Here is a 13,780-nt window from a genome sequence, read left to right as displayed (position 1 = left end):
TAGATGTTCAGCTCAAGCTCCCAGTTTCATCTCATAAAACTGACAGCACTCAGGGATATGTGGGCACTGGGTCTGAATTTTAACATGACTATTTAAATGCTGCACATAAAGTTTACAGACCTGTTTGTTTTAAAATAAGGGTAGAGTCTGACTTTGCTTTAAGTAGCATGCTAGAGGGGAGAAAGGGATGCAACAATGCTCAGTACTCATTATTCATGGATGCTGGCTCTTAACAAGAGTCTAATAACATAACACACACACAGGCACGCACACACACATAGAATGCTTAGGATATAAATACAGGAAAAAAAATGTTAGGACAATACATTTCACACAGGATTGCCCATTAACATAAGATTCCCCCCACCCTCAAAATTACATAATAGGAGTTAGTGTGGAGGAGAGAAAAGACTTCCTTCCACACTTAAGCATTCATAGATACAAATCTACAGGGACAGGAGCCAGGCGACTTAGTCCCACCCGCTGCAACTTCAGAATATGTGCTCTTGCAAAATGCTACGTTAGTTTTTAGGTCAACTCTTAAGGGGGAAAACCTGTGAGACCTGGGTTCATTCGCAGCCCCCGTATAATGAATTGTGGCAGGCTCTGCCTCTCTTGATGAATACATTTCCACTACTGCCTTTTGCTTGAAAAGAAACCCCCATTATAAATAAAGTTACAAAACCTGGAAGCAGTTGAATGGAAAGAAATCCACTTTGGGCCTAAAATGACAAACACAGCAAAGATCACAGCTAATGTTTGATGAACCTTTGGTTCAGCATGTGCGATAAATGTTGGCAGGATACAAACTGCATCCACAAATGCTACATGCTTCATTTAAAACAAATTAGGAAGCATGGAGGTTTCTAAACTGAGAGTGCTTTGATTTTGGGTTGAACTGGATATCTCTTGTGGTCTCTTCCAACTCTATGATTCTATGCTTCCATCACTATTCACCAATCACATATGCATGTCTATAGGCATACAGACTAGGAGCTTAATTTCAGAATTCAAATCCCCCTCTATGTACCATGATTCTACTCTGACTTTGCAGGCCACATATGGAATACATAAAGCTCAGACTACAATCCGACCCTTTTCTCTTATTCCCTTTTTCCTGTGATGGACAAATGTACACACATAACCAACTGAGCATTCAGGGCATCTCACATATGTCCTCCCTCTGATCTTGCACTGGCAGGCTATCATATTTAATGGTGTGAGATGAAGGGCATGGATTAATGACATGTTCTCCATCTACCATCACATCTCTACTGCTGTATTTTAATAGCAAGTGTCAACACTGAAATTTTTGTTTGAGAACAAAGATCTACTCATCTTTTCAGAAACATCACCAGGGAGTGATTTAAAGCTTTTCTTAGTGTTTTTTTTAAAAATACTTTGTGAATTAAGAATAATGTATTAATATTGTGCTACTTCACTACTGCATTAATAATGCACATCCCAGAGTCCTCAAAGTACTGCATCAATAACGTATTGCTCTCTACACATAAGTAAAAAGTAGACTAACAAACGGTGATTTGCTTTTTTTTAAAGTTAAACTTCTAAACTTTACAAATCAAAGGCCATTACTTAAAGTCACATAAGCTCCTCAAGTCTATTAAGGTCAGCTAATCTCCACCACCAAGGCCAGCAGTCTAAATCTGAGAAAACCATACCAAAGCAATGTTAATTTGGATTACCAGCTACTTGCCAGGTGAGAAATATATCTCATGAACATCAGAGATTGGCGGCTTTGGCATCCCTGCTTCCCCCGATTGTAATATGATCACTAAGATGAGATATTAAATGGCGTTCCCTCCATTCCACTTTCCATTAAGACATAGCTTTCCAAACTGTGCATTGGCTGATATGATGGCCATGTATAAATATGTGAGAGGAAGCCACAGGGAGGAGGGAGCAAGCTTGTTTTCTGCTTCCCTGGAGACTAGGACGCGGAACAATGGCTTCAAACTACAAGAGAGGAGATTCCATCTGAACATGAGGAAGAACTTCCTGACTGTGAGAGCCATTCAGCAGTGGAACTCTCTGCCCCGGAGTGTGGTGGAGGCTGCTTCTTTGGAAGCTTTTAAACAGAGGCTGGATGGCCATCTGTCAGGGGTGATTTGAATGCAATATTCCTGCTTCTTGGCAGGGGGTTGGACTGGATGGCCCATGAGGTCTCTTCCAACTCTTTGATTCTATGATTCTATGTGTGTAGTTGTGTCACATCAAATTCACAAGAAAGCTTTAAATATATGTAAATAATATTTAAAAAATATAAATAAAAGGTTTCTATTAGTTGCTTTGTGTCCTCATACTTTTTTTATTATACTTTATGTGTGTATCCATATCTCTTATAAAGGGCTGGTTTAACTTCTGGTCTGCTAGTAAATAATAATCATCATCATCATCATCATCATCATCATCATCATCATCTTCATTTATACTCTGCCAACATCTCCCCAAAGGGGACTCGGGGCGGCTTACATGAGGCCAAGCCTGATAATACAATTACAGTAAAATACATACAAAATGACAGAAATAACATCACAATAAAATAAGCGAAATATAAGAATAAAATAAAACAGTGCAAAATACAAAGAAAAAACAATTACTATGTGGCTAAAAGTGTGTCACCAACATGAAATGTTTGGAAAGCTCTGCATTAAAAAAATAGACAAGCATGCTCTACAAGTATAGTTCTGTCTGATCTCTGAAAGCAGAAAGTTAAGGTCAAAAAAGATCTGATATATGTGTGTATGAATGCATATCCTATCACAAATGTCCTTGCGTTCACAATGTGGGCAGACAACATACTCATAGAAATCCATTCCTGTACATGAGACCCACACTGATTCAATTACTCAATGGGAAGTCAACACTTCTGTGAATTCTATTACATTCAATAGGTTTAGTTAACAACTGGAATTGGGTGTTAAGAATCCCAAAGCATAACACAATCCAGTTTGCCATTTGGAAATCACTGCTCTCCCCAGAACACCAATAATGCACCAGCAAGTCTGTACATCAGCATCCCATCTGTAAGACCACCTTTATAAAATTACCTATTTAATAAAAGAGCAGGTTTGGCTCTGAAATAAATTCCAGCTATTAATACGGTACATAAATGAACTGCTGTTTTTCTGTTCCTGATTATGTCAAACATTATTTACAAATGGAAATTTAAGTAGTATGTTTCCCCCCTCCCCATTACTTTGTGTCCTGGCAGGTGGCTTTCTCCTCCTCTTCCTTCTCCTCATGAGGGATGTTATTGCTGTAACTTAGTCTAATAAAACTGCAACTTTGGAGGAAAATTAAAAACTGCAAAGGCTTAAAAGAGTTAGCAGCAATAAACCCATGGACTTCAATTAATTTCCAGTAAGAGATTGGTTTGGGGCCAGCAGCAGAAATTCTATTCTGTACATGTTAAAATTAGGTTTCACCACATTTACTTTTTATAACCTATATAAAAGTCAAGTTTTAAAAAAGTAATAAATATCTAAAAGCTATTTCAGCAGGCTGGCAAAGACACTTTGTATGCTTGAAACTCATCCTGCATATTTCTCTCCACGCAACAAGGATCCATAGCTGATCAAGAGCCTAAAATGTCAAACTAACCAGGAAAATAGCCCAGTTTCCAGTACATTTGACTGTGTTTTAATGGACCTCCTTCCAAGCCACTTCTGCATGGAAAAGTGCTGGCAAAAGAAAGGAAAACTAAGAGATCATGTGGTTATAATTATGACCAGGAAAGGAATATTTCTGCAGTTAAGCGGTGAAGTAAAACTCTGTCGCTGTCTGCTCCCAATAGTGTCCATCGCAAAACAACTGCCTCATTAAATCTCTGCAGTAAGATTAATATGCCGTAGCTGCACTACATTTATAACTTGGTACTCCATAAAAAGCACATTTAATGGAAAGAGCCAGAGCTTTGATACAAACTATTACTAGAAAAACTTATAGCAGCATGTATAGAGCTTCGCAGGCTACCCTCCTATTGAGGCTGTTGTAAAGTTTTCTGTATTAGCTTGAAGTCTGGAATGCTTTTTTTAAGAGCATGCAATGCCACCTTCAAGAGAAAATACAGAACAAGTAAGTGTATCACTGAATACGGATTACTAACTCTTTTCAAGTGCTCTCCGTCCTGACAAAAGGAGCATTAACAGGCCAACCTCCAACATGAGCAAGTTTTGCTATAGTTTGTGTTGTGTTCAAATTTAAAAACATCTGAGTCCAAAGAAGATAGTAGTCCTCAGAAATGTCATGATTTTATTAGAAAGTCCAATCAGATCCATCACAGAATGACATTATTTCCATCATGGATTGTATATTTAAAACGTTCTGGTTTTGTTCTTCATAGAACTAACCAGATGCCCACATAAACACAGATTGCAAGTTCACTTGAACAGCTTGATTTCACTATGGTTATAAACACAGTCCTGGATGGTGCCATTGCAGATGTAACTATCTCATTGTCAACAACAGCCAAGTGATGTAAGTTGTGAGATTTGATCACTGGACTACAACTCTGGAGATCACAGTTTGAATCCCACCTCAGCCATGGAAACTTACTGGGTGACTTTGGGCATGTCACACTCTCTTGGTCTCAGATGAAGGCAATGGTAAATTCCCTCTGAACAAGTCCTGCCAAAAATGTCTGTGACAGGTTCACCTTAAAGCTGCCATAAATTAGGAATGGCTTAAATAAAGACAACAGCTGCAAAAGCAATCACTGTTAAAAACAAATCATATAAGAGAAAACTATCCCAGAAGAAAATGGGAGGGAGCACATTAAAATCTTCCAAACCAAGGAAAAGGTTGAGCATCTCTTTTCCAAAATCCTTGGGACCAAATTTTTTAAAGATTTCACATTTGGGGATGGAGGATTTTGGATCACTTGTATTTGCATGTACATACACATAAATACATAAAGACATATATAGGAAATGAGACCCAAGTATAAACACAAAATTCAGTTATGTTTCACAGGCACTGTATCTACCTAGCCTGAGGATAATTTTATATAGTATTTTAAATAATTTTGTACATGAAACAAAGTTTGTGGGCATTGAATCATCAGAAAGCAAAGGTCTTGCTCTCTCAATCATTAATGTAGGCTATTTTTGGAGTATGTTGGATTTTGGAATTCCAGTTCAACTTGTATTACATCTGTAATGGCACAATATGGCATGGTCATACCATACGTAAGTTGTTGTTTATACTACAAAATATAATAGCAAAAATAGTCATCAAGCAATGATTATTTACTAGAGAAAACCCCACCATCTAGGATATTCTATGGCAGAAAGGTAATGGGAGGAGGATTAAAATAATGTGGTCTTTCTCACAATATAAAAGATTTGCAAATTTTCTACCAGAAGGGAAATACTGGTAACCAGGGTCGATAACACAGTTCCTTTTGACATCACAAAAAAGCATGGGGAAATTAAAACGAAAACATTTTGTGTGTGTTTGTGTTTATGACTTGTACAGCTAAGCCTTGCTTTTCCAGGAATAAATGCTGAAGGTGTCCCAATAGGATATTATGCAAGCATGTCAATCACTTAATTATACATTGGGAATTAACAGCTAAGTAGAGTGATAAGATGGGTTTACCACAAATATCCTTAACAACTGATGAAGCAAAAAAGCAGGTCAAACATTCTAGAAAGATATATTCATTTCCTCAAATTATATTTCCCAGTCTCAGCCCACTGCTTTCCTTCAAACAGAAATATGCATGGAATTTTATTTTTTCAAGTGATTATAGACATTCCCAAAAAACCAAGAAGAAAAATTTGCAGTTTGTAAAACACCTAGTATACCTTATTTGACCTACTAGCAAATAAAGAAAATATAACATACATGATTTACCAAAACAATAGGCAACACAATGATAATGAAGCAATTAATCTAATTAATCTAAATTTCATTAGTAATTTATCACATATAATACATTATTAAACACTTCATAAAGAAAGCACTTCTGTACACTAGTTGTGATAAAATGCTTGGGTTCATCAATCTAAAGAAGCCATATTCGATAAAAGCAAAATGCCTCCTTTACGAATACTTGAGCCCCACATGAAGATCCATAAACAAACACTAACACAGAACACAGCAAAATGATTTCACTGAACAAAGACTATTTAAATACAGTTTTGCAGAACAAGTAATCAAACAAATTAAGGGAGGTAATCAGTCTTTAACCTATAGAAACTAAGTAATTTTTCCCATAGGAGAAACAAATAACAAAAGAGAGTCATTGTAACAAACATGCTATTAACCCCCTTATAGCTGTTCATTATAATGAACAGATCAGGTTTCTAACCTAAACTCTTTCTGGCTGAAATAAAGATTTAACGACAAAACTCCCAGTGACTTAAATGTGGGGATCAGTAGCTGCTAACCAATTCAGTGGATTAAGATTTAAACTATCTGCTTCTTTATGAAAGCTACCACACTTTAGAGACGCTGGCCACAATCCAAAAGTGTGCATGCACCAGTGTAATAGATGTAAGTTGTTTTCCCATTCAGCCGTTCTTGTGGCAAACTATTGAATTTTTTCAAAAATGTGCCCGGGTAAAAGAAAGAAAGTACATAGAGCAGATGGCATGCAAGCAGACAACAAAATATTAAATAAAATAAATAAATTCCTAATCTGTGCACAGATCTGGCTCACAGGCACAAGAACACATTCATAGGTAAGGTTTCTTTTAAAATCCCTATTAAGTCTTATCACTTAGAGGGGGACGCTTGTTTGCAAATAAGGATCCATGCATATCCATGATTGTCATTCATCCATCACACTATGATGATAATTTGAGATGAACAAGAGCAAGACGGTTGGAAGGAAGGAAAGACTTTGTTTCATCCATGTACTTTCAGGAAGACAGCAAAAAGTGAAGACACCAAACTACTCTTGCATTGTTATAAGGTAAGAAGAAATGTAGGGATTTGACATTTACCTGTCTGTACATCTGACTGTCCCAAGCTTCCCTGGTCCTCCAATTCATTTTCTTCTACTGTCAGGGAAAAAGAAAAGAAAGAAACAAAAACAAGATGTTAGGTATGGGCCATAAGGTATTCTATACACAGACATCATCATTATGAATTCACTACTCTGTGTTCTTAAGGCCAGCAATGTTTCCTCTCCATGGTAAAAGGAAATCTTGCCTAGCTGCCTGCCTGGCTCTCAGTACAACTATTTGAAATAAGTGGCTTTATAGACAATTCAATTTTTTTTAATAAGTTAGTAAAATCAATTGTCAGAAACAGTAACTATCATCAACTCTATTCTGGCTTGAAAACTTCAACCTTAACGTATACTGTAGACATCAGGGATACATGCTTTCTTAAATTCCATCAGACTTGAAATAGACTGTAATTTTTAAATTGCCCAAAAAATGGAATTAAACGTTTTTGGCTTTGGTGTATTAAAAGTTTCTATCTAGTGCACAGCGCTCTTTATCATGACTGCAGAGTTGTCAATGCCAGCAAGCCTTCCATTTTGGTTGAACGATGGTCAGTTACACTGCAGCTATTCCGGCAATTTACATTTGGCTGCAGGTCTGAGTTGGCTTCTGGAGCAATTTGTAAGGGAGGGAAGGCAAAACAAAGAGGACAGTGGAGCAGAATTGCCTTTCTTTCTCTCTTTCTCTCTCTCTTTTTCTCTTTTTGACAACAAAACTTCTTCCTCTATTCTGATCTACATGGACAGAAGAAAAAAATGTGGCTCTGTTTTTCAATTTTGAAGATTTGTGTTTTTTATGTTTCCTCAGACATATATTAGGCAGCAGTCTTGAAACAAGATAGATACAGAAACAATACCTTGGCAAACATGCACAAAGTAGCATATTTAATAGGCTGGATGTGCTACCACTAAGCATTTGATAACAGAAATAATCCATGAAGGCATTTTGTATTATGTCTTATTACCTGATATAACTTTTACTTTTGTTTTGATTTGTTTTACATAACAAACCATTAAAAATGAGAGGGGGGGATAACTTAAATAGTATGTGACTGACACCAAGTATTACCAAATACAAATATGAATATTTAGCCCCCTTGGGAACTATAGCTCTCATGAGCACTCATCTCTAACTTGCTTAACATAAAAACACACATTTCAAGAAGTTGTGGATATATATGCACTCTTTCTTTTACACTTACGTGCTTTTTTCATACACACACATTATTCCATTTAAATACATTGGCTTTGTTACTGCTTGATGTATCCATCTATAGCAGGGATCCTCAAACTAAGGCCCGAGGGCAGGATACGACCCTCCAAGATCATTTACCCAGCCCTCGCTCAGGGTCAACCTAAGTCTGAAATGACTTGAAACCACACAACAACAACAACAACAACAACAACAACCCCAAGCCTATCTCATCAGCCAAAAGCAGGCCTACACTTCCCACTGAAATACTAATACGTTTATATTTGTTAAACTTGCTCTTCATTTTACTGATTGTATTGTTTTAAAGTGTTATTTACACTACAAAGAAGATATGTGCAGTGTGCATAGGAATTCGTCCATGCTTTTTTCAAATTATAATCCGGCCCTCCAAAAGTTTGAGGGACTGTGACCTGGCCCTCTGTTTAAATGTTTGAGGACCCCTGATCTATAGCTTTGTAACAGTGAAACTGAAAGCTCTCTCTAAACCCCCATCAATTATTTGAACGTAATTCTCCAACTTCTGATTTCAGTTTCCATCAAAAATTTCATTTTTAGAATTGCTAAGAGACTTCTATAAAATATTGAGGCGGGAGCAAGATTATTTTCTACTGCTTCAGAGTCTAAGACATGGAGCAACAGACTCAAACTACAATCAAAGAGAGTCCTCCTAAATGTTAGGAAATCCTTCCTGATGGGAAGAGCCATTTGTCAGTGGAATGTGCTGCCTCAGAATGTGGTGGAGTCTCCTGAAAGCTTCAAAGCTCGCCTGCATTTTCAGCCAGTGTAAACAGTTGGGTTGATTCCTATTTGGAAGCAGCTGTGGCTATTCACACAGCCATCCTGCTTTCTCCGGGTTTGGGTAGCCCAGGGACAGGGGATGGCATTTACCTTCCTCTGTAGTTCTGGGCACAGAAGCCACCATTAGGCATGAAATTAACCACCATGTGCCCGTAGTGACACTCACCTGAGCAATAAGATAACTGGAGGAGGGAGGGGGTTGGAGGGAATGATTCCTCCGCCCCTTCTCCCCCCCCCCCCCCAAATTCCTGTCTCTCACATTGCTTTGCCTGGCATCACTACAGGCAGCAAACAATGACTACTGGCAGTTTTGTTCTCAGGCAATACTGGATTAACAGGAAGAAGATAAGTATAGTGGTCCAACTGGCACTAAACCAGTTCTGGCACTTCTGGGCAACGTGGACACACACCAGCCACCCAAGTCATCTTAATGGCTGACCATGGTGTTGATCTAGGGTACCCCACTCCAGATGAGTGCTGCCATTTTTCTGCCACATGTTGATGACCTCAAAGATTCCTAGATTAAACTCCATCTCAATCCACCTGGCTGAAGGAATCTGCCTGTAAAGGTTGGGCAGCTTTTAGCAAGCCAATCTCTCACTAGAAAACATCAAATAAAGATTCTCAGATAATCAAACTCATCCAAGAGATCTGGAACAGTGAAGAGAAAGTTAGTCATTAACTTTATTGGGGCAAACCAAGACGTTTAGATATCATTATTAAAAAAGAAAAGAAAAATATAAGTTGCTGGTCTATTGATAGGCTAGGCACTGTATGGCAGAACCTTGTTTGAAAGAGAAAGAGGGACGCCTGTTAAGTCCCTTCATGCAGACAGAAATAAGGAAAACTGTCTGTTGAATCTAGGCTGATTTACACTGGGAGGAAACACAGTTCTCACCATCTTGATTTCTCAGTCAATTTCCACTCTTCTTGGGAACTTGGGGGGGGGGGGGGGCTCTGTCTGTGAGAAGCTGCTGGGGAATCTTTCTTACATCACAGCACCAACTGAATAGACAGTTTAGATGTTTTTCAAGTGGCTTTTTTGAAGAGGAGAAATTGGACTTATCTGCTGATGTTGTCTAAAAATCCCTAGACTGAAGAAGGAACTGTGCCATCAGCCTGCCAATGCTACAAATCCTTTATAGCTGCTGTGGTATTAGCATCCTGCCTGTGGTGACAGATGTGGGTTAGGTAGCACTTGATAAAAATCAATGAAACCTTGACTCTTACTTTCCAAATTTGGCCTATAGAAAATTACTAAAGTCAAACTTCAATAACATAGTACTAACACCCGCATATGGTAGGTGCCATCAATGGTTTTCTGTGCTCAATTCATTGTTTGTTCACCATACACTTTAACATATCTCCTTTACTCCGTACACTTTAATCTTATCACTAATGACACCCAACTCTTTCTCTCCTTTTCATATCAGCCATCATATTTCTAAATCACAGTGTGATGTATATACAATTGGTCCTCCACACCTATGGTTTTAACTTTTGTCAATTTGATTATTCTGAGATATGATTAATAGGGTCTCTCTAGGAATTTCCTTCCACCAGAAATTTAATGCTGAGTTGTGTTGGAAGACTAGAGATAATATCTATGAATCTCTAGAAGCTGACCAGAGAATCACACTGGAGGAATTATTAAATTTATAATAATTGCTTTAGTTCAACCCATGGTTAATGGGGACATGGATCTGTGCCTGGGAGCCAACATGAGATTTTAAGTCCTGAAAATGATCAGTTAGCAAAGGTCACATTCCAGAGAGGTGCCGAGATGAAGAGGAGTTGTTCTCTAGGGAAATGGATTCAGAGGCCGAAATCCCAGGTGGAGTGAATAATGAGCTGCTACATCAGTGGTTCTCAACTTGTGAGTCCTCAGATGTTTTGGTCTTCAACTCCCAGAAATCCTAACAGCTGGCAAGCTGGCTGTGATTTCTAGGAGATGTAGGCCAAAACACCTGGGGACCCACAGGTTGAGAACCACTGTATTAGATAATAAGCTGGTTGATAGGAGACTCCGTTTTCATAAACTTTGTGCTGCTCAACAGAATCTCTGAAGGTCACAGTGCTTATTAAAGAAGAGACCTGTATCAGAATGTCATGGGAAAAGGCATGATTTCATGTGTATATTAGAGAGACTGGGAGGATTTCCGGCCCCTTTGGTCAACATTGCCAAGTTCTAGTCAAACTTTCTGAGATAACTCTAGTTCCATGTAATTATTGCTGTTTCATGCTTCCAAGCTTGAAGGATTGTTCCTGGATTTTTGTATTGGATTTTATGCTGCCTTGTACTCCTTGGTTTTCTTGTATTTCTGTGCTGCATGTCCTGTTGCTTTGGAATTTTGGATGACTCTTGTACCTTGAACCTTGTGGGCTAGTTTATATGTATAGACTTTGAAGTTTTTACTATATCTGCTGAAATTCTTTTTAAATCATTTTCAATAAACTGTTTTGCGATTTGACTTGGACTGGAGTGTGGTGGTTAAGTACAGCAGTGTCTCCTAGCCTGAAGTGCAACAATAATATGAATAATAGGTCTCATCTACACTGACCACATCGGTCAATGTGGAAAGCCATCAGCCATGTGCTGGCTAAACACAGCACAGAGCTGATTCAAATTAATATGGGCTCCTGAAGCCGGATTCAGGCATTTCCCCAAATTAGGGATAGTCTAGATAGCTGGAGCCAAGCTGGGTTTCTGTGACTTTAATGGAACTGGGTGCCATCTTTTCTTCACAGACTGATTTATTTTTAACAGTTTAGAGGTCAGATGACTAAACTGATCTGTTTTTCATTTTACCTCAGAATAAATAGAAATGTTTACTTCATTAATTTTATAGTTAGCTTACTTTCATTTCTTTCTTTGGGACAAGGATAGGCAAAATCCATTAAAAACAAAACTGTGATCATTTCCCAATGCTAATGAAGATGAAACACATCTTCACCGAGAGCCACATCAACTTTATGGTTGCCTTCAACAAGTTGTTTGTAATTCTAAGACTTTATAAATGTAACTATATTGCCCTGGAATTGTAAGTCTCATGGGTTGTGACCCATGAGACTTTCAATTCCAGGGCAATATAGTGGTGGGCAATTCCATGGGCCATGTGGGTTTTCTATAATGATAGGTCCATAGAAAAAAATGGGCCCATCTGATCTCTTAGCATAATGTTAAGTTCCACAGGAAGCAGCACCAACACCATAGCCACAATGAGTTGACATGACGTGCATTCCTATCCTTGAAATTTGGCATTTCATACTTATATTTAAGTGCATTCAAAAATTCACACCGCATTACATTCTGAGAGAGAGCGAGAGAGACAGAGATGGAGAGGGGAGGTAGCGATCAAGATATACCAGTGCCTAGTCTATTTGTAATTTTGTCTGTCGCAGATATTATTTTGAAAAGACTATGCGTGGTCGACAGTTTTCTCGGTGTACTCAATTCTTCACTGGCTAAAATGGTTATTGAACTGTAGTCCCAGCTTGCAGTTTCATGAACAACTTTGGAGGGTAGGACACAAATTTGTTAAGCACACACTCTTCACACTAAAAATTGAATATGGCAATAGTAGCCAACACAGATTAGAACAGCCAACCAGAAGAGAAAAAAAAGACTCCCTATCAGCAATTCAGTCCATAACAGTCAACTAATCACTAGCACCTGCTAATCAACCACACCAAAGGCTATGGAGTGATACGCCTTCATCCATCATATCATAATGCCGTGAGTCTGCCTGAAGCCAAAGAATGGCTTCAGAATTCCAATGTGTTCTACCGCATGCAAGATTGGAGTCTGCTGCATGCTACATAATGTTCTCACTTACCATTCAAAACAAAAAAGTTACTTTTCTTTCCTCTTTGTCCTTGCAAGTAACATGGTGAAAATTGTGCCTAGCTTACAGAAAAGACATCTGCCAGCAGATGCAGTGCATATGTTGTCATGGAATAATCAGCAAAGAACCGTTCAAATATTATCAGGGATAGGGACATGCGTGCTCCAGGTAACTTCCCATAATTGCTTGTCAATGTCTGGGCAACCCAAATAGATGAAGACGGTGCCAACTCACATTCATTAAGAACATCAATATCTTTGGGGGAAAGAACACTGTCCTACTAATGGTTTTAAAACCATGTTATCTATTGCTATCTATTTTGCAAACTTTCCCCTCAATTCTTGTGCCTTACCCTTTGACACCTGAGGAAAAGCAAACAAGATAAACTATTATATATTAGTTATGCTAAATGAGAAATGGCATTGTAAGGAGGCCACCAATTTGTAAAGGAGGCACCCAATTTGTAAAGGAGCTACCACTTTGTAAGGACTTATTAAATTGATAACACAACTATTGGCTTATAATATTGAATTGGTCTTTCTTCAATGTGTAGTGTGGCTTAACTTGAAAGTATTTGTAACAGAGACTTGGTTTTAGAAGAAACTGTAACAAGTTTATTGAAGTAGAGAAGAAGCTTGATGGTTTCAATGTTTCTTACTCTTAGAGGCACATATCTTCAGTGGTTACATTTATAACATTTCATAAAACAGCTCTTAAGAGAACTATTCCTTCTACTAAACAGTTTTCAAACTTATTTTCCTTCAAAATGTGTTTTTTTCTTTAACAGATTACTTCAAGCATAAGCTTATTCTTTCCTTCTGTTATTTCTGTTGCAGTAAAGACCCTTATTAGAGTTCTCTCCCCCTTTTGCCCATACACTAACTACTAACCTATCTAAACTACATAGGCTAAAAGCCAAAACTCTCCTGATTCTCAACACAGTAGAAT

At 38.1% G+C, this 13,780-nt stretch overlaps 1 protein-coding gene across 7 annotated transcripts in view; it reads right to left on the bottom strand.

Annotated features, from left to right (window-relative positions):
• The window catches only part of ZNF521 (zinc finger protein 521), a 328,366-nt gene that overhangs the window by 286,391 nt on the left and 28,195 nt on the right, over positions 1-13,780 (bottom strand). For all 7 annotated transcript variants that reach the window (XM_060775191.2, XM_060775188.2, XM_060775187.2 and 4 more), the window contains one exon: positions 6,972-7,028. Coding sequence is in view for 6 of the 7 variants with exons in the window: in XM_060775188.2 (XP_060631171.1) it covers positions 6,972-7,028 (57 nt within the window). In the remaining variant the exon portion in view is untranslated. The remainder of the gene's footprint in view (positions 1-6,971; positions 7,029-13,780) is intronic.

Source organism: Anolis sagrei, chromosome 4 (assembly GCF_037176765.1).
Source record: "Anolis sagrei isolate rAnoSag1 chromosome 4, rAnoSag1.mat, whole genome shotgun sequence".
NCBI classification, from domain to species: domain Eukaryota; kingdom Metazoa; phylum Chordata; class Lepidosauria; order Squamata; family Dactyloidae; genus Anolis; species Anolis sagrei.
Note: the sequence above shows the minus strand (reverse complement) of the source record. Positions and strands in the feature narration are given on the sequence as shown.